General features: G+C 32.3%; 1 protein-coding gene across 2 annotated transcripts in view; it reads right to left on the bottom strand.

Moving 5' to 3' along the window:
• The window catches only part of LOC144847997 (uncharacterized), a 120,744-nt gene that overhangs the window by 3,470 nt on the left and 95,894 nt on the right, over positions 1–21,380 (bottom strand). For both annotated transcript variants that reach the window (XM_078704650.1, XM_078704657.1), the window contains 3 exons: positions 7,064–7,270; positions 6,634–6,795; positions 6,163–6,474 (listed from right to left, as the gene is read on the bottom strand). In XM_078704650.1, the coding sequence (XP_078560776.1) occupies positions 6,163–6,474; positions 6,634–6,795; positions 7,064–7,270 (681 nt within the window). The remainder of the gene's footprint in view (positions 1–6,162; positions 6,475–6,633; positions 6,796–7,063; positions 7,271–21,380) is intronic.

Below are 21,380 nucleotides of genomic sequence, written 5' to 3'. Positions count from 1 at the left end.
CGGCGTTTGGCTGAACACGTGAGTAATTCTCCTGATGACAAACATTTGCGCCTAAATAATTCTTATTCACTGGACTTTAAATCCAAAGGCGGTGCCAGAGTGCGGAACCTACCCTCTTTATTCAAGGGCCGTACATCGTTCGATATAGTATACATTCAGATAGGAGAAAATGACATAGGAACATGTAATATTTCAACCTTCATACGACACTATCAGGCATTCATTGACTTTCTATTGCTGGGGGAAGAAGTCAAATTAGTGATAATAGGAGTGCTCATCCGTAGGTTACCGAAAAACTCCGTACCCACGTTCAACACTACGATATAGAGAGTGAATAATATTTTAGAATCGCTTTTCGCTGACCATCCAAAAGTGATTTTTTGGAGGCATCGCGGTTTTAAGGCTGACTTTACTCACGTAGGAAGAGATGGTGTGCATTTAAGCACTGCTGATCATGTCCACAAATTATCGGGAATGAAGCGATTCATTAGAAGTGTGCGGAACGTCCTTATATATGGAACAAAACTTTTAAGGCCAGTATAACATAAATTATTTAAGATTAGGCTTATTGACGACTGTTTTGTATCATCGTTATGATACTAAGTCGACGGGATGGTGTGCAACACGCATGTCTCCCACTTGTATTTTTCTTTTACTGTCAAAGTAAAACTCTATTACGTTTTATGTGCCAATTATAGGCCAAGTTACAATACGTAAATGTTATACATCTAATACCTGGATCATTTCTTTTTAACCTCACTTTTATTTATTTTTGCTCATGATGGAGGCCTTAGACAACTGTTCTTTTATATAGGGCAACCAATTTTACACCGAGCTACTAATGGCATAGTTTTTCACCCTGCCTTTGAGGTTAATTTTACTCTCATTTTGAGCATTTTAGTTTCTACGATTCGTTTTGCTCCCATATAGGGGCCTAAGTAGAAACATTTTTATTTCCGGCTATGTTTTGGTCCAGGGACATATACCGGAAGGTACCTTACTATTTGAAACTTTTGCTGCTACTTTGCTTTACGCCCGAGGGACAGTTTTTCTAGCTCAATGACTCATACAGTGCATTTGTTTTTAAAGAATTGCACGACTTTTACTTAGTTGGGTGGTTTACACCAACACTATATCTGCACTATATTTCTGAGCTATATTTGGTCTCCTCGTATTTCTAATTTCATTGCACATGCAATGTTTGGCGATTTTATTTAAAGTAAGCAAGCCTTTGTAAGGTACCAGTAATAGGTATCTTATGTGCTCAGGAAAATTCCTCACACTAACCTATCATTTTAAACACTTTTTTCTTTTATGCTGGGCTACAGGAGTCCAGTAGGCGTCCAGAAACAATATGCCAAAAACAACGTCAAAAAATTCGAAAACGGGGAAAAACACTCAGAAAAAGAAAGAAGGTAGCGAAGTCGCTTGACTATGCCAAACTGGCAAAAGAACTGCACGCCTTACAACAAGCGGAGAGTCAAAAAGAACCTCAGGACAGCCAAGCAGTATCAAAGGACATCGTGTCGACAACACCAGTACCCGACTTTATCCACCAAACTCCAGGTGAGGAGCTTTTGGCTCAACCCGATATCCATATATCAGAGGCCATCCCCCTTGGGGCAGGTGTCAGCGCAGCCATCAAAAATAAAATATGGAATGATACATTTATTGAACTGCGTTCACTACTTCCTAGTTATAAAGAACAAGCTACAGTAACGGGTATGTCGGTAGGCAATGGCAACATACAGCTTCATCATGAACCACCCCAACAACAACAACCGCTTGAATTTTTAGATTGGGTGAAAGCGATACATATTTATGTATCCATATATATATTGAAAGAGAAAGAAGCATGCCAACCTATGCTTAAGTATATAGCTAATATTCTAGATATCGATACGTCGGGTCCGGTAGGGGCCTGGCGAAGATACGACTTGAACTTTCGAAAAGCGAGACAATCTCGTCCACTAGAATGGGGGCTCTTGAATACGGAACTCCTTGTAAAATGCTATAATTATTTACGTACTGACACGTCCCAAACCAAACGGTTTCAAAGTAAATTTCAGAGTTCCTTTCGAAACACGCGAAACCGGGGAGTCTGTTGGAACTGGAACGACGGAAAGGATTGTAGAAAGAAACCCTGTACCCTCAAACATACTTGCGACATTTGCAGGGGAAACCACCCAAAAATTCGTTGCCAAAAACCTAACAAAATTAGGCAAACACCATCCTTTCTCGCTACCAACCCCAATTAGACTAAACAACCTAACGTCGTACACATCCATTTTGGCCAGCTTTAAACATGGTTTTACATTAGGCTCGATAACTCCACCCAATCCTATGACAGCTAAAAACCATAGAAGTTGTGTCACATACGCGGGGGCGGTAACTGACTTTATAAAAAAGGGTGTACTCTTAGGCAGAATTGCAGGACCGTTCTCATCACCACCCTTTAAAAACTTCAGAATTTCTCCGTTAGGGGTAATTCCAAAATCGGAACCAGGTAAATTTAGAATCATACACGATTTATCTTATCCGAAAGGTAATTCCGTCAATGACACGATTCCTACCGGGGAAAAAATTGTACAATACGACAACATAGACACAATTGTCAAACAAGTATTAAAGTTTGGGGTGGGCAGTCTCATGGCAAAAACGGATATCGATGAGGCTTTTCGGATTATCCCGATCACACCCAAAAGATTATTGGCTTTTAGGTTTTTCATGGGAAGGTAGTTTTTACTATGATAAGTGCCTACCCATGGGGGCATCAAGTTCTTGCAATCGCTTTGGTTTGTTCAGCGACGGATTAACGTGGATTATGCGAAACAAGTTCCACTTATTAGATGATTTTTGGTTCATAGGGGAAGCCGATTCCAATACCTGTTTAAATTCCCTGACTAATTTTATGTTTCTTTGTTCACAAGTAGGAGTCCCGATCAAGTACAGTAAAACGGTTACGCCAAGAACATGCTTGACCATATATGGGATAGAAGTGGATACACTGTCTATGGAATGTAGACTTCCCATAGAAAAAGTTTTAAAAATTCGGGAAAAACTATCATATTTTATGTCTAGGCAAAAAGTCACCTTAAAAGAATAACAATCTCTGTTAGTCGTTCCGGGCCGCCCGTTTCTACGCCGATTAATAAATTTAACAGCGGGCAAACAATCTAATTCAAGAAAACCCCTAGCCACCGATTTCCGTACTTTAACTAGCGAGACCAAGGAAGACCTAAACACTTGGTGAGAATTTGCCAATAACTTTAATGGGAAGGCCATGATATTAGAAGAAATTTGGTTATCTTCTTCAACCCTCAATTTATTTACTGATGCATCGGGCTCAATCGGGTGCGCAGGGGTTCTCAATGAAAAGTGGTTTGCGATTCGTTGGCCAATTCACATGCAACATCACTCAATCGCCGCGAAAGAAATGTTTCCCATTGTTTTAGCTCTCGAATTATGGGGCCATCGGCTATCGAATAAATTCATCCTATTTCAGTCCGACAATCTAGCGGTGGTGTATATCATAAATAAGAAAACAGCTAGAGATAGCGTGCTACTACGTCTACTACGACGATTAATACTCTGCTGTCTAAAGCACAACATTCATTTTAGAGCACAACACATCCAGGGGGTCAAAAATGTTCTGGCTGATTGGTTATCTCGCTTCAAAATCGACAAAGCTTTACAAACCTTTAAACAGTTGGAACATTTTCCATCTGTCGTACCCTCCTCGTTTATTTATATTTAATTTAATTTTAATTTTTCTCTTTTTACAAATAGTTATCAACTTTTTTTTTTAGGGCCTTCAACAAGGGAAGATGACATATTTTGGCCATCACGCGCTGACAACTTGTCACAATCAGCGCGTCAATTAATCAAAGTGTCCTTGTCAACTTCATCTCGTAAGGCTTATTCACGAAGTTGGGAATTACTCTATAGGTGGTCGGTAGATAAAAAGAATCTACCGCTACTTCCAACCCATCTTTGTAACTTTATTGCATTTTTATTTGAGAAGGGGTACGCTCCAAGCACTATTCATTCTCACGTTTCGGCTATTTGTTTCATTCACAAAATTCACAGCTTTCCTGACCTTTCCGATTCTTTTCTGGTTAAGAAAACTCTCCGCGGCATGCATGCATCGTCAAATACAAAAGACACACGCTTGCCTATCACAATTGACATCCTTAGAAAATTAATCAGGGCCCTAGATACTACTGTTACGTCTAAAAAATATGAGAACGCTGTTGTCAGCATTTTTCTTAGTAGCATTTCAGGGTTTCATGCGAGTGGGCGAATTAGTTCGGGTATGGAAGCAAAAGTGCTCCAACGCGATGATATTTCATTCACTTCCACGGGTATGAACTTAACATTACGCCATTCTAAGACATCTACGGGAAAACCTCCGATCATTGTAAATATTACATCACAAACAAATAAGGCGTTTTGCCCTGTACACCACCTTCGGGTGTATTTAGACTCCTTCGGTCATACGCACGGTCCTCTATTCCAACACATGAACGGTAAAGCAGTGACACCACAATTCATATCATCGTGCATTAAGACAGCAATTTCTTTTATTGGGTTAAACACTAATTTATACAAGGGCCATAGTTTTAGAATAGGAGCGGCTACGCATGCCGCAGGTCTTGGCCTGTCAGAACATATAATTCAAAAGATGGGGCGTTGGTCCTCCGATGCCTTTAGAACCTATATACGGATACATTCCTTCAAAATCTAGTTTACCACATAAAACACGGCGTTTGGCCGAACATACCGAGCGTATGGCTCTTGATAATGAGCTTGTGGCTCAAGAGTAAGGTCTTTTACATTAAATAGATAGTTTGGTAGTTAACTAAGTACTGTACTAGTACTACTGGTATGTTAGATGATACTGTCTGGTTTTAAATTTCCTTGTCTTTTTTTTTTCTTCTTTCTTGGTTTTGTTTGGGTGCTCCCATTTACAATGGGTTCTGGCCTTTTTGGCACCCACGATTGTAAACATGTATCATTATATCATTATATTTTATTTTATATTAATTTAAACTACTGTGTTAACTACAGTTTTGATTTCAATGTTTTTGTTTCTATTCGATCAATTATTATTATACATGTTTAACCTGTAATTTAAGGGCAGAGAGTGAACCCACATTTTGTAGGGAAGATCAATTCTCTCGTAATTTTTATTGCTTCCCTACTTTGCGTCATTATCAAATAAAATGGCATTTGACACTAACTTTGTTTCGTATTTTTGTGAGAGCCAGTTGTCACAAAATAATTTCTTCCGAGTCAAAATACCAAAGGAAGAATCGTTTGTGTCAATGGGTTTCACTCTATGTTTAGTTTATTGGTCAGTTTCCCATTGCTTATGTAAACTGTTTAGATGGGATGACCATGAAGCTACCGATTTATGATATCCTCAGGGTAGAATGGTATTCAGAGTATGACTGGTAAACTCATTTAATTCTAGGCGTGTGGTTTAATTCTGAAGCAGGACATTCGCTTCATAACCGTCTTCGGACAAACATCACATTTATTAAGTTCGCTGTATAAAATAATTTCCCGCCTCCACCCCTTACTCCACCGATGTTATTGTACGGTGTTTTATAAGTTTTGCCTTTTTGGCACCCACGATTATAAGCATGTATCATTATATCATTATATTTTATTTTATATTAATTTAAACTACTGTGTTAACTACAGTTTTGATTTCAATGTTTTTGTTTCTATTCGATCAATTATTATTATACATGTTTAACCTGTAATTTAAGGGCAGAGAGTGAACCCACATTTTGTAGGGAAGATCAATTCTCTCGTAATTTTTATTGCTTCCATACTTTGCGTCATTATCAAATAAAATGGCATTTGACACTAACTTTGTTTCGTATTTTTGTGAGAGCCAGTTGTCACAAATGTTATTTTACCTTTTATGGAAATTATAATTCATTATAAAATAGGTCATATTCTGATTAAAATATTTGTAGCAAATATAAAATAGAGATTTATATAACAAAATCATAGTATTAACATTTCTAATTATATTTAATGTTTGAATTAGAGTTTCGAATTTAAAGAAAATAACTTTGGATGTTCTATACTTCGTGTTTAGGATTTAAAAACATGCATCTACACTTGTTGCAAGCACACCTAGCCTACCTGGATACAAGATCTTCTTTCAGGTAGGATTCTGATGATTGCATCATGATTCTGATCAATGTATACTTTCACCTGCTGGTAAAAGAGCCTAGGATTATATCCCTCATCAAGCTTCCTCTGTTGTGACCAATGCACGATTCTTACTACAAGTCGATAGTACAGTCCTTCAGGTAAGAAACCATCAAAGTCAACGTAAAGAACTGCAGCAGTTTTTGACTTTGTCAGTTTGTCAATTGACACCATTTCATCACCTTCATCTTTCTTTAGTAGTGATGGCACATAGAAGAGGCGATCGTCTTCAGTACCTGTTGCCTTTTTGAAAGTTATAATAGCATTATTAATAATTATCTTAAAAATTACTTACTATTGATGCTTCTTGGTTATATTGGGTGCAATATATTTACATAATTCTGTGAAGCAAAGGATCCAAAATCAAGCTGGAAGTTTTCTTAGCCGTTACCCTAACTATACCTTAATTGCTTGAGTCTTGACACACAGCAAGTCAAACTTCTGCATCAGCTCTAACAATGCTTCAAATTTGTCAAGAAAGTCTTGCCACATACGTCTAAGTAGTCTCACCTCTAAGAGACCCTCTTCATCAAGTTTTTTCCAAGAGCTTCTAAACTCTGCCCACTACAAAAACAGGATTTAAAATAGAGTTTAAATAGTATACAACTTACTAATGCAAGCAGACAGTATTGAAAAAATAAATGGTATTATTAGGCTGCTAAAAATTATGTTTTTACAATTTTGACTGATAATTACTAAAAGGTATAATATCAGCCAAAATATATTAGGTGAACCTTTGAGTTAAGCACTTGTTAAATGTATATTTCGCAGAAATAAAAAATCTTTATTCCAACACAAATACAATAAATAGAATTAAATAAAAATCTCATACTTGATCTGAAGGATCTTTAACTGTGATAACTAGCTTGAAAATGAAAATCAACCATTGCGGTATTATAATGATAATATCATTGAGGGCGCTATCTGGTGTATCTCGTTCTCCGTAGTAAATGATGTTACCAAGGTCATGATGAAAATGCAACACAGCAAACAATTGATCCCGTTTAGTGATATGGCACTTGGAAGCTAGTTTGGTTACCTGAAATTACAATACACAATTCAAATATAAACAACATATAAAATCAAATACATAAACATTTGGAGAATTGGCACCACCACCAACAAAAAGAAAAATGTCGACTAAAAAAAGATAAGTAACTATGAAAAGGAAGTGAACAAAATACATCATCACACATGGAAACAAACATGCTTGATTATAATTGTGTTTTCAAAAAACCGCTCTTTTTATTTCTTGCCTTTGTTCCAACTTACAGAGGTAAATGTGCTGCATGCTGCTAAATGAACTGTGAACTGGAAACAGCTCATTGACCTGGATTTTGTTACATAAGGTGAAGAACTGGATTAAAACATTGTAAACCATTCTTTTATCGGGTGTCACGAAACCTAAGACCACGAAAGCTAAGACCCCCTAAGACCTAAGATCACGAAAGCTAAGACCCAAGACCTAAGATTCAAATATTTATCTTTCGCACCTGCCTTGTATTTTAACTCCCAACATTTATTCTGAATACCACACCTTAGAATTAGCACTTTATGAAAAAGAATTACATAAAAAGTAACAAATACATTTTTAAATTGATGATTTTACAGACGTTTTTCTCGCACACATACTGTTTGCGAATTTCGCATGACTATAGCCCTACACTAACAGTAGGCCTACATCATGTTCAATGTTTTTGTTTCTATGGAACGTCAACAAAGCAAAAATTATATAGAGTGCTGAAAACTCTGTGGAGTCCATCTACAGTTTGGATGGAACAATGTAAAATTAAAATTGTAATAATTATAGTATAATCATGCTAGTACGAAGAAATAAATACTCGCAAATAAATTTTAATTTAAAATCATGATAATAAGTTTTTTTGTTTCGTTTTCTTTCTGTTTTTATACTTGTACTATTATTGTTGCTCTTTTGGCGCTTCATAGAAACAAAAACATTGAGCATGATGAGTCATACAGTATACAAGAAACACGTCTGTAAAAACATCAATTTAAAGGATTTATTTATTTGTTTTTATGTGTTTCTCCTTCTGAAAGTACTTATATAAGTCCTAATTTTAAAGTGTGATATTCAGAATAAAGTCAGTTAACAAATTTGGAGTCAAAATACAAGAAAGGCAGGTGCGAAAGAAAAACATCCTCTGAACCAACACAATGGAGTAAATATATACCAACAAACAACCAGTCAAGTTTGTTTGTTGTAAAGAAAAAATATACATTTACTCAACGGGCGAAAAATAATGTGAGTTTATCTATGTTTTGCGGTAGTATTTAATTATATTTATGGTAATAAATGAAACCTACTATGTTTAAAATTATGTACGGATAAACAAGTATTGTTTTTAAGCTGTAGTATATCTTAGAATTTGCAATCTTAGGTCTTGGGTCTTAGCTTTCGTGATCTTAGGTCTTAGGGGGTCTTAGCTTTCGTGGTCTTAGGTTTCGTGACACCCTTCTTTTATCTCTTTTTTTTTTGTTCATGACAAAGGCAATACTTTATCAAAACTACCAAAATTTTTCCTTCACAATGTAGTATATCCATCCCTTGTGGTGTACATACATAAATTATACTTGCCTGCTTGAAGGTAATTGAGTGCTCATTTTTACGCAATTGTTCAATTTCATGCAGGAAATATAACCATTTTAATGGCATCTTCTCCCCCATATATGGTTCATTCTTAGACACCTCTGTGATATGTTCTCTAAGTTCAACAATAGACTTATCCAATGGTGACCTGATACTGTTATCAATGGCATAGTACTTGAACACAATGTGACCTGCATATGGTTTCCCCTTAAATGCTTGCTTTAATACTGAAAACTTTTCATCAGTCTACAAAATATCAATATGGATGTAAAAAATAGTTATATGTTTAATGGAAGTAAAGTTGCTAATGGTAGAAGCTTAAATATCATACTCACAAGAACTTTTCTCTCTTCATCATTGCCTGGCAGACTTTCTCTATGAGTGCCCACAATAAATATAGGTGGTGAAAGTTGTTTCAGGTTTGACACTGGATTGTCTGTTGTACTGGTATTTGAGTAGATTGAATGTGACCAGAAAAGCACACGATCCAAGTTGGTCATATAGTGGTCAGCATCCAAAATCTGTGCAATGTTAAATAATAGTTACATAATTGTATAAAGTTATACTAACAAATACTAAACTTCCCCACAAACTTACAAGATACAGTAAATATGGTTTAAGCCAATTTACAAAATAAAACAAATAATAGTTTCACTTTTACCTTATATCTTATCATTAAACATAATCACTACAATTCATGTTAGTTAAGCTACACTAAAACTAGTTAATCTTACTCGAATAGTAAATTCACTTATTAACAATATAATCTCAAAGTCAAATAACTTATGTTCAATTTAATCAAATTTAGCTACTTCAAATTATATCTGTACCTACCTTCCCATTATCTCTATGAAAAACCTCTACTCTAGATGGTGCATTGAGGTCATGACAGAGATTGAAACAGATGATGTAAATAGCACGGGATATCAAGAACATCTGTCAAAAGAAAAAAATAAATCAACTGAATATAAATACTAATTAGGTAATAATTACACATAATCTTAATTTGAATACAAACATGTAAACAATCACATGAACAAAATAACAAACATATTCATTTTTGTTCTGAAATGATATTTGAGCCTGTTCAGTTTATATATATGTTTTTTATAAATTTCATTTTTGTATAAATATGGGTTTAGCTTGTTTTAATATTCAATATTCTATTCAATATTTCAAATTACAGACTACAGAGTTTTAATGGATGGCAATATATCACATACACTATATAAACTCAGCATTAGGAATAACTAGGCCTGCACTGGCATTTTAAATTTATTTTGTACAATGAATGGATAATGTTCAATTTTGAATTCTTGTCAGTTGAATCACTGAAATTTAAAAAATGAATGAATAAATAAATAAATGAGGGCTAATAATTTGAAGAAAAGAATTGTCTATTAAAAAAAATATGACTTGACGACCTGATGCGTAATGTAATAAAGATCTTGTCCAGCAAAATCCCAAATGCTGAGAGTAAGATCATCAATTGTCTCTTTTAACTCCTCACTCATTTCCAACAAACCCTTCTCTATTTTTCTTTTTTCAAGCATGTTTTTAACCATTTCAAGAACCTCTTCTTGAACCTCCTCTTGAATATCCTGTGTCATTGATGTAGCAGGCTTGACTAGTGAAGATTCACCACCTGCTGTTAAATTTTTAATTAAACAATATTCATAATGTAATACATTAGGCATGTCATGTCTTTCCTAATAAATATATTTTATACACACCATAAAGCTACTCATAACTTCTCAACTTGTGGATAATGAAATTAAACTATACATATACATTATGATACATATCCTATTCACATGTATTTACATACATTTAATGAGTTAATCTTGCTATAATTATTGTGTAACTAGTCTATTAAAATAGATGTATAATTCCATTCAACTTTACCAAATTCTTCATGTTCCTCTATATTGCTTCCAATTTCTCTTGATTTCTGTATAATCAAAATCAAAATACAGTAAAGATACAGTAAAAAAGCAAATATGAATTCAATAAGCAAAATAACCAATTACAAAATGAAATTGATTGAAATATTAGATTAAGTGACAGATCAATGCCAAAGGATAGTTAAGCACCAGGGCTCTTCATTTAATATGTAATAACAATCAAATCAAAAATACATTTATTTAATACATTGTATAATATAAAGTGTACATTTAGCATGATGTAGGTTCTAAGGTTATTAACATGTTGCTGCAAACAATTTTTGTTTAAAGAAGTTGCCACATAATTGTAATACTGATACCACAGATTTAATATTAATTGTTCTCTCTAAAAACACTACATAAATGATTTAAACTGAAATTAGAAGTCATTTATTATGTACACACTAAATAAACCAAAACGAAGGGTGGAGGAGGCAATGGTCAAATGTTTGTAACTGTATTAGGTACATTCTAGATTTCCACCACCTGGTATCCTTTTTTTTTCTTCTATATTATACAGAATTTTGAACCTGATGTTTTTCTTTTTTTCTTTCCATCGGCAAACCCCTCATGATTTTTTTCCGAACAGCTCTTATGACTCTTTCCATCAATGTTTTACCTTTTTTCTCTGTTGAATAGAAAAACAGAAAATGAAGACATTTGAATGTATAAGTTGATTAATGTGGGCACTAATTATTTTGGACTACAGGTAAAACTCATTTGGGACACACCTATAATCAGTGAATATTCCCATTAAGGGGACACTTTTTCCGGAGGAAAAATAATGTTTTAACATAACAGCCAAACTCCTATTTTGCAGGACATTAAACCCAATAGATATGATGAAGATTATGTATTTTATTTTATAAAACTAAAAAAAAATAAATTATTTAAAACAAATTGACAAAATCTGTATTGCAATTCTACCTACCACAGTGAATGTGTGGTGATACCAATCAACTCACACAAGACTACTGAATAAGAGATGTACCCTAAAACATGGTAAGGCCCATTTTGTATAAAAGAGATTGCATGCCTTTATGTGATGATTGTATTGAACTTGCTTTTTCTGGCTCAGCAATACTGCCATCTACTTTTTTTTCTTTTTTTTTCTTGTCATCTTCTCTTAATTTCTGTATATTGCAAACCATGACATAACAATAATTAGAAGACAATAACATATTGATTCAAAAGTATTGTCTAAATGTATAGTTGTGATCATCTTAATAATATTGTTCTAACCTCATTTTGCTTCTCATTTTTATCTTGCAAAATATCTGCTACAATGTTTTCTGCAAGAGCACTTATATATTCTTGTCTTGCTTTATTCATTGCTGTAAATAGTACAAAGTAATACAAGGTTTAATCTTTGCATACATTTGTCACCATGAATTTAGCTATTTACATATATACACCGTTCCAATCTCTAATATTCAGGTGGGAAATGAATCTTTAGAAATAAAAAAACATCAGTTGCCTAATTGATAATAACCATACCTGGAAAGATCATTTGTTCTATAAAGTCGATTACAATAGCATGCAGCAAGCAATGTGACCAAATCTGTCGTAATTATGTTTTCTCACATAACTGTGACCCTTCTGGCACCTGCCATGTGATGCTAACAAATCTGGCAAAATTTAACTAATATCTGGCATTCTTTTACCCTAAATCTGGCACCCATAAATTGTCGTAAAACACTGATTTGTCATGTAGTCTATAAAATGGTATCCGTATGTGATAAATTAACAAATTACCAAACTGATGACATTTAAGGATTCAAACAGCAGATTTGTTCATATCTGGCATGTATTTAAAAAATTGCTTTTTGGGTTGCTGAGTGTAAAATTGCGTAATAAATATAGGCCTACCAGGCGATCTGACATCCAAAGCATCCGTTTTGGATTTTGTTTTAATTTTTGGTAACGCTTTGGCCACATTTGCTTTAAGAATCTTAATTAACAATTTGGAATTTATTTTGACAAACGCGGAGATTATGCTCTAGTTCTTCCATTATACAGACTTCAAAAATACAATAGCTGTACAAATTCAACAGCACCTTTCTATATAAATGTAAAAGAAGCTATTTTTTTTTTTCAATTTTTATATTTAAATTTATTTTGCTGTAATTTAGTCTCTCTCTTTGATTTTTCTTTAAGATTAATTTTTTTATATTATGCCAAGAAGCTTAGTATTGCACCTTAAATATTATCCTGCATATATATGTTTAAAAATAAACAATTAAAAAATAAAAAATTGTTTCACGTATTAATGATTACCGGTACATTTAAAGCCTTATTTGGATCTTCAAATTGCATTTGAAATTTAGTTGTTTCTGAAAATTATAAAAGTACAGTATAATATACCTTTATTTTGATTTGGTTTCCAGTTAGTAGTATGCTTAACACTAATTGTACATGACAATGATGCTTCAATTCCATCAGTCACTTCCTCAGTAACATTGAATCTAAATAAATGTTGGAAGTATTGTATGTTATCACACCTTAAACAAATGTTATACAACAATCAACAATATGTAACAATGAAAATCACTCAAAGAATAATATTTTATATTATACAGGTTTTAGTAAATTATGGTAGACTCGCTTCGCTCGGGTACCATCTAGGTCGTGCCCACAGATGGTTACACAGTAATTTCAGCGTTTTTTTAAATGTACGTACTGCAGGGCTGTAATACATTGTAGTTTACAGAAACGAATAAATAGACATGATGATTTATGTAGTAAACTAAAATTAGCACCCGGGAAATTACTTCCAAAAGAGAAACTTGTCACAAAATGAGTCCAAATTTTTGATTTGAACTCATATAACATTAGGGTTGAGAGATGGGGAAGAAGAGGGATACAAAGAGGAACGATTTTCAAATATATTCTTTATCCACTCAGTAATGAAATATGTTTCCATGTTTTATGGGCCTATAAATAATATACCACTAAATACAGAAAAACATTTGTGATTCAATACTTTTTTTAAATTTTCATGTAACGTTTATATTTTTTGTAATTATTAATTAATGCAAACGTTGAGAAGCAACTGTTAGTAATAAAGTTTATTTGTATATGTGTTTATATATCTAACAGTAGGGCCTACCCACACTCACAGTAAGAAATTTGCGATTCAAATGGCGACCAAAAATGGTTAATATGTATTTACAGTATTGTCAAAGTATTGCAATACTATATCTGAAGGTTTCAATTTATCTGCAAGGGCCCATAAATTTACCTACTTGAGTTAAACCAAATAATTATACTGAGACTGATCGCAATCAATACATTTGTATAAACATATATTAAATCTATCAAAATAGTATTTTTTAAAGAAAATCGGCCTGTCTTCAAAATTAAGATGCTGTATTCGAGCTGTTCAACCGGTTTTCAGCTATTAAAAACAATTATCGTAGATAAGGTAAATGCGAAGAATCCTCGTATTTTTCAAGATGGACATCCATTAGACAGTGTATACCACAATCAGAATTTGTGGCAAATCGTTGAATCTAAATTCGTTTTAATTGTCAATAATTAATTATCTAACTCAATTTAATTAGTAAACCGGGTTACATCAGGTGGTTAAAATCAGTACCGAAAGTACGAACCAACTTTACAGTATATACCATCGAGTAAACATTCTAGAAGTAACGCGCGATTTACCAAATTTTGCCCTTACGTAAATGTATATATATAGATTACATACATTTATAATTTTCTGACTGTACACAAATATTAAGTATACAGTGTTATATTAAATTGTACTGCGCAATAATGTATCAGTTGTATTTGTATTGGATTTAATAAAATTGACGTTTTAATTGCCTCGAACTCATAAAAGCACAGAATGATTAGCCTACTTACGGTTGACCAGTGAATGCTTTGGTTAGACTAGTTTTCCCAACACGTTCTTGTCCTACAAGCATTAGACGTGTTTGGTATATAGGTTTGCTGCCTTCTTGTATGGCATCAAGAAATGCATCATTAGCCTCCTGACCTCTTGCCAACACCTCAAGAGGAACTTTAAAAGACGTAATAATGCAAACACACATTTAGTACTGGATTATAGGTATGAGATTTTTGGTTTTAGATTTTGAGAGGTAAAAGTCTAAGGCAGAGAGTTTGCTGTAATGTGAAAACTGTTATGTTAGTAAAGCAGAATATAAAATACAGTCAGAATACACAAATAGTTTAATTAAGTACTGTATTATCTGTCTGTAATGATAAATTACTTATTTGTTCATAAAAAAAAATCCTATCTTACTTGGCTATTACCTGGCTATTAATGGGAAATGTTTCGCTTTGTAATATTATTGGTCAAACAAAAAAATAATTATAAAAATCAAATCACCATAATTATTAAAACAATTATACACATTAAACCCTTATTAACACCTATTTCTTTCTCTTTCTTATTCAATATAAACATTTACTACTATTGCATAACCAATTGTTTACTCACCATCATTCAGTTTCTTCTGTTGCACTGAAAAAAAAATATATATATTATATTTGATGGTCTACTATAACAATTAAATATCACCAGCATTCAACTTGTAGTGTAGAGCCAATTAGCTACATGCAATTGTGTACATTATGTATACTCTCATGGCTCATGGTAATTACAACTTATTTATATTTTTTAAATACTCGATAAAAAAATAAAGATAATATTTTGACATAAATCAGTAACAAAATAAGACTTTTCATATACAAATATAATGATACTACAAATGACACCGGTACTTACCAAATGATCTTACAATAGTAAGTACATGATTCAAATCTTGTTGGTCCTTAAGAAGCGCTTCAAATGTCGTCAAAGATTCTATAGTGTCTTCAATGTTGCCTTGAGTCAATCTGCTAATAAAGTTCCACACATTTTCAGAATCACTCTTTTCAATATTGTAGAGCTTTGCAAGGATTTCAACTTGTTGAGTATTTAATGATTTGCCAAGTTTAACTAGCATTCGTCTGTAACCTGTGATTGTGTTTGTTTGTTTCCATTTATGATATTTCTTGGATAATATTTGAGATAGTCTTTGAAGTCCTGTTAACTTAAACACTTCAAATAACAGATCACAATCAACAAAATCAATATTAATTCTAATGTGACCCTCTGAATGTAATAGTCTAAACAAACTATTAGCTGATGCTGCTTCTAATGCCTGTTTATTTTTGATTATGTCATAGAGGGCGACCTTCAGCATCTGTATATCATTCACTTCAATTCCACTTGAAAGTTCATCTATCACTTGGAAAAACTCAGCCCTGCTCATAAAAGAGATAAGGTAATATTCAATTTTATTTTCCAACTAAAAAAAACATTAAGCATACTATTGATTTTAGTTTTAAATTATTTTATATATTTAAAATATAAATATTGTTCTTGCTTATTTTTAACAATTATTTACTTTATGTTATGCTTTGGTTTTAATGTATTAAGTCTATTCATTATGCACATTACATTATACGATATGATTTAAACACTATAGTAACAATCTAAAAAAAATGTGTTTGAGTAATAATCTATTATAATTTTAGAAATGTATACAATTATTTCAAATAACCAAATTAACACATAGTTCATATAATGTTTTTTCAAATATTGTTTGTTAAAAATAGTATGTTTACATAAATGATGTCTGAATAGTTCTGCATAGTTAAACTTATCTTCTCTATTTATTGTTATGCTTTCACTCACATTATAGTAATAATAATAAGTTTAATCTTTATTTTGTTATTATTTTTGCAATAGTGAGTCATTCAGGGTAAAATCTCTTGATTTAAACAAAATATATAAAACAAGATCTATTATATATTAACTCTATTTTGTAATTTAAAATAACCAAATAAATAGAGTAAAAAGTTTTATTACTTTTTGAGGTAAATAAATGTTTTTGTTTAAATAATAACTTATGAATATATTTCATAAGTATTTGAAAGATTCAAACTATTACAGTCCATGAAATTCAGTACATAATTCCTGAGGAGTAGGAAATATGGCAAGCTTCAGCTGTCTGAAGTATTCAAAATATTATATTATTATATCATGTTTTATTATATTATATATTGTATTGTAATGAAATATACGTTTTGCATTATATTACTTAGTTTTAGCATTATAGTATATCTATTTCTAATATATTATGTGAAAAATGTAACAAATTATTGATTATTTGTATTATATTATTCGGTTTTGGCATTATATTATGAACATTTACTATTATATTATTAATAAAATACATTATATTATAATATAATTGTATTATATTAAACGCATTTACCTTACTTTATAACATACAACATTATTATATTATACGGATTCGTTAGTTATATTATTATTTTGTATGATGTTTTTTATACGTCACGACTTATTTCAGTTCTTCTAACTCTTTCTCTTCCTCTTCCTGTTCACTATAGCAATCAGCGGCAGAATCTGAATTGTGTGACTGTTGAAGAATAACTAATTATCTTTACTACGTACTAGGCCTACTAGGGGATCTAGCCTAGACGTAGCTAGTTAGACAAGTGACCAAGGACCACCGTACAGCTACAACTAATACTATAGTACAATACAATGGGTGTCACGAAACCTAAGACCACGAAAGCTAAGACCCCCTAAGACCTAAGATCACGAAAGCTAAGACCCAAGACCTAAGATTCAAATATTTATCTTTCGCACCTGCCTTGTATTTTAACTCCCAACATTTATTCTGAATACCACACCTTAGAATTAGCACTTTATGAAAAAGAATTACATAAAAAGTAACAAATACATTTTTAAATTGATGATTTTACAGACGTTTTTCTCGCACACATACTGTTTGCGAATTTCGCATGACTATAGCCCTACACTAACAGTAGGCCTACATCATGTTCAATGTTTTTGTTTCTATGGAACGTCAACAAAGCAAAAATTATATAGAGTGCTGAAAACTCTGTGGAGTCCATCTACAGTTTGGATGGAACAATGTAAAATTAAAATTGTAATAATTATAGTATAATCATGCTAGTACGAAGAAATAAATACTCGCAAATAAATTTTAATTTAAAATCATGATAATAAGTTTTTTTGTTTCGTTTTCTTTCTGTTTTTATACTTGTACTATTATTGTTGCTCTTTTGGCGCTTCATAGAAACAAAAACATTGAGCATGATGAGTCATACAGTATACAAGAAACACGTCTGTAAAAACATCAATTTAAAGGATTTATTTATTTGTTTTTATGTGTTTCTCCTTCTGAAAGTACTTATATAAGTCCTAATTTTAAAGTGTGATATTCAGAATAAAGTCAGTTAACAAATTTGGAGTCAAAATACAAGAAAGGCAGGTGCGAAAGAAAAACATCCTCTGAACCAACACAATGGAGTAAATATATACCAACAAACAACCAGTCAAGTTTGTTTGTTGTAAAGAAAAAATATACATTTACTCAACGGGCGAAAAATAATGTGAGTTTATCTATGTTTTGCGGTAGTATTTAATTATATTTATGGTAATAAATGAAACCTACTATGTTTAAAATTATGTACGGATAAACAAGTATTGTTTTTAAGCTGTAGTATATCTTAGAATTTGCAATCTTAGGTCTTGGGTCTTAGCTTTCGTGATCTTAGGTCTTAGGGGGTCTTAGCTTTCGTGGTCTTAGGTTTCGTGACACCCAATAATACTACTACAAAAACTACTACTGCTACTACCTAGGCCTAGCTAGTAGAGTACTAGGTAGCTACTACTAGGCTCTAGGGCGTATGTATGATGTTAACTACTAGGCCTAGCTAGGCCTACTAGTACTAGGCTAGGCCTAGACTTAAGTTGTAGTAGGCTAGGGCCGGGCCTGCTGCCTTAGGCTAGGCTACTACTACTACTACTAGGTAGTCAGCCCATGATGGGTACGAGTAAGCAAACATTTTGGATAAGTAAACCAAAATTTGGGTACGAGCGAGTTGGCATGGGTACGGGTTGACTTGTATCCTTCTAGCTAATCGTACTAGGCCTAGGCCTCAAGTAAGTCTACGCTACCCAGTCCGGCTACAATATGGTTTATTTTGTTTTATAGCTTTATTGATAGCTGGGTTCAAATCTGGGTTGGGATGGCTTTTTCTCATTCTAAAACAGATTTCCTTATAATAAAATAATATATGAATTTATTTGTAATATTGTAATGTATACATAATATAAGTAATTGCCATTGCATTTATTATTATTAATTATATATTATACGGTTACCCCTTAATTATACTATAGTATAATTTCCTTGTTATATTTTACAATATTTTCTTCATAATTCTACAATTTTGTCTTTCACAGCACAAATTTATCATACTGAATCATCACACACCAAGTCTCATAAATCTCTACTGTATTTCTCTAAGCTACTCCAGCTTCATGGTATTGCCTTGAGGCTAAACTACACGGTATACTGGCACTACCATCATTCCTGGCTCGTCAACCTGGACCACATAAGCACAGTTTCAGTTTCAGTTTATTTACCATTTCAATTTCTGAACATAAGAGATGAACAACTTATATGGATGGATAACCGTAAGAGCGAAGCTCGTTTGCCTGTCACCTGTTAGTGCAGTGACATTACAGACAACATAAAGACAGGACAAAGGTGCAATACATAACAAGACATGTGAACACTTGTGTTTGCAACCCCTTGGATAAAATAATATATTTATATAAAGGAGAAAGTTAGATATTATAATATTTATTTTCGATCATACAATGATAATTTTAAAATTATTTCGTAAGAAGTCATACTACTGATTCAAAATAGTGACTTACACCCTGTGGTCAAGGCTTTATTTTCTCTTATGCTTATTTCAACATACAGAGTACATAGGACTTTTTTATTCATAACTGTTGAATTGCATCCCAATACATAGTACCTATTGGTATTATATCTAAAAATACAAAGGCGGCTAACACAGATAGTTCCATATACAGTACTCTCTTATAAATAGATGTATCTCTCCAAACTACTCCCAACTACCTAATCTAATAATAGTACTATTAGCATACTACTATACACTTTGTAGACAAGAAGTAAGTTGTATACACTTAGAGGACTTATGGTAGTACAGTCGAACGCCCTCTCACTGGCCCGGTCAACATAATCTATACCTAGATTATTACAGTAATTAAAGTACATTATTACAGAGATTTTTTTTTTTTTTTGCAGAAATCAAAGTTATGTGTATAGAAAGCAGTACTCGTATTAAAAACTAAGCAGGTTGTACTCTTGAACGCAAACTGGCAGGATATTTTGAATATTTTTTATTGTTGAAATGAATGGAATCCTAACTTCATTTTCTACGAACTGGAGACAAAGACATATTATGACCCTTTTATTTAAATTTATTTGAATAGACCTCCATGTAAATTCATTAAAGGCTACATGATTGTTTTATATTTTAATATGTGATACTAATAGTAGAAAATCATTGTGTATAATGAGGACTATGAATCTGATATTCACTTGCATTCTCATCTTTTTAAAATTGTATTTATAATGCTGGTAATGAGTTTAAAATTTAATTATATTGACTATTTTTGATAATCATTATGTCCATATAAATTCATTTATATTTCTTTTGTGTAATATAGTTCATATGTTATGTATTAAATAAATTGGTAAGACCCTGTACTGTTATTATTTAAGGAAAGTTTATATACACTTATTTTATGCCTACCAATATTAGTATAATTGTTTATATAAATATTTTGTCTAATTGCCTTGATTTTTTGTATAGGCCAATGGCATCAATGTTTTTCTCAACGCAAATTAGCCTAATAATGCCAAATTTAGACACATGATTCATTGATTTCTGATATTCTGTACTTGTGTATGCATTACTAAAATAACCTAGTAGTTAATATATTTCATTTGTAATGTATGTATAAACATTCAGTTTTTTTTTCACATTTTTAAATTTAAACATTATTACAATACCTACCTTTCTGATATTGTTACTATTGTATAATATTTTTTGAGGCAGATTGTTTTCAATAAAAAAAAATTGTAAACAATTATTTTGACTTATACTGTACTATGTTAGTTCAGGAGATGAAGTGTGTGTGGGCAGAATCTGGTGTGAGGTGTATATTTGTCACTTTAAGACCTAAATTAGATGTTTTCTAAAGAAAAGAAGTAAAAGGATACGCTTTCAAACAACTTCAAGAAGATTCACACAAAAATAATTACTTTCCAATAAAATAGTATAACAAGTGTATATTACAGTACATTGAATAAACTCGAGCGGAATAATAACGCACATAAAACAATATTCATTTTCTTTTCGAAAAGTGCCCTCTCTAGTTTTCTATTAATTTATTAATAATTATTATTAATTAATGAGTAATATGAACATATTTTTAACATTTAATGCTGGAAGCTGTATCTACTCCTAACAAAGTTTCATACCTCCAAATTCCATCAACGTATTGAAAGCACTTAAATAAATATCACATTTAACATTACAAATTCAGGTTTTGATAGAATTTTGCTTAAAAACATATACAAAAAACATCGATAAAAAATACTTTTCGTATTTAAAAACATTTGATACTTGGTATAAATGTTCAATAT

Source organism: Antedon bifida, chromosome 1 (assembly GCF_963402885.1).
Source record: "Antedon bifida chromosome 1, ecAntBifi1.1, whole genome shotgun sequence".
Classification (NCBI taxonomy): Eukaryota; Metazoa; Echinodermata; class Crinoidea; order Comatulida; family Antedonidae; genus Antedon; species Antedon bifida.
The sequence above is the reverse complement of the archived record's forward strand: the minus strand, read 5'-3'. Positions and strand labels throughout refer to the sequence as shown.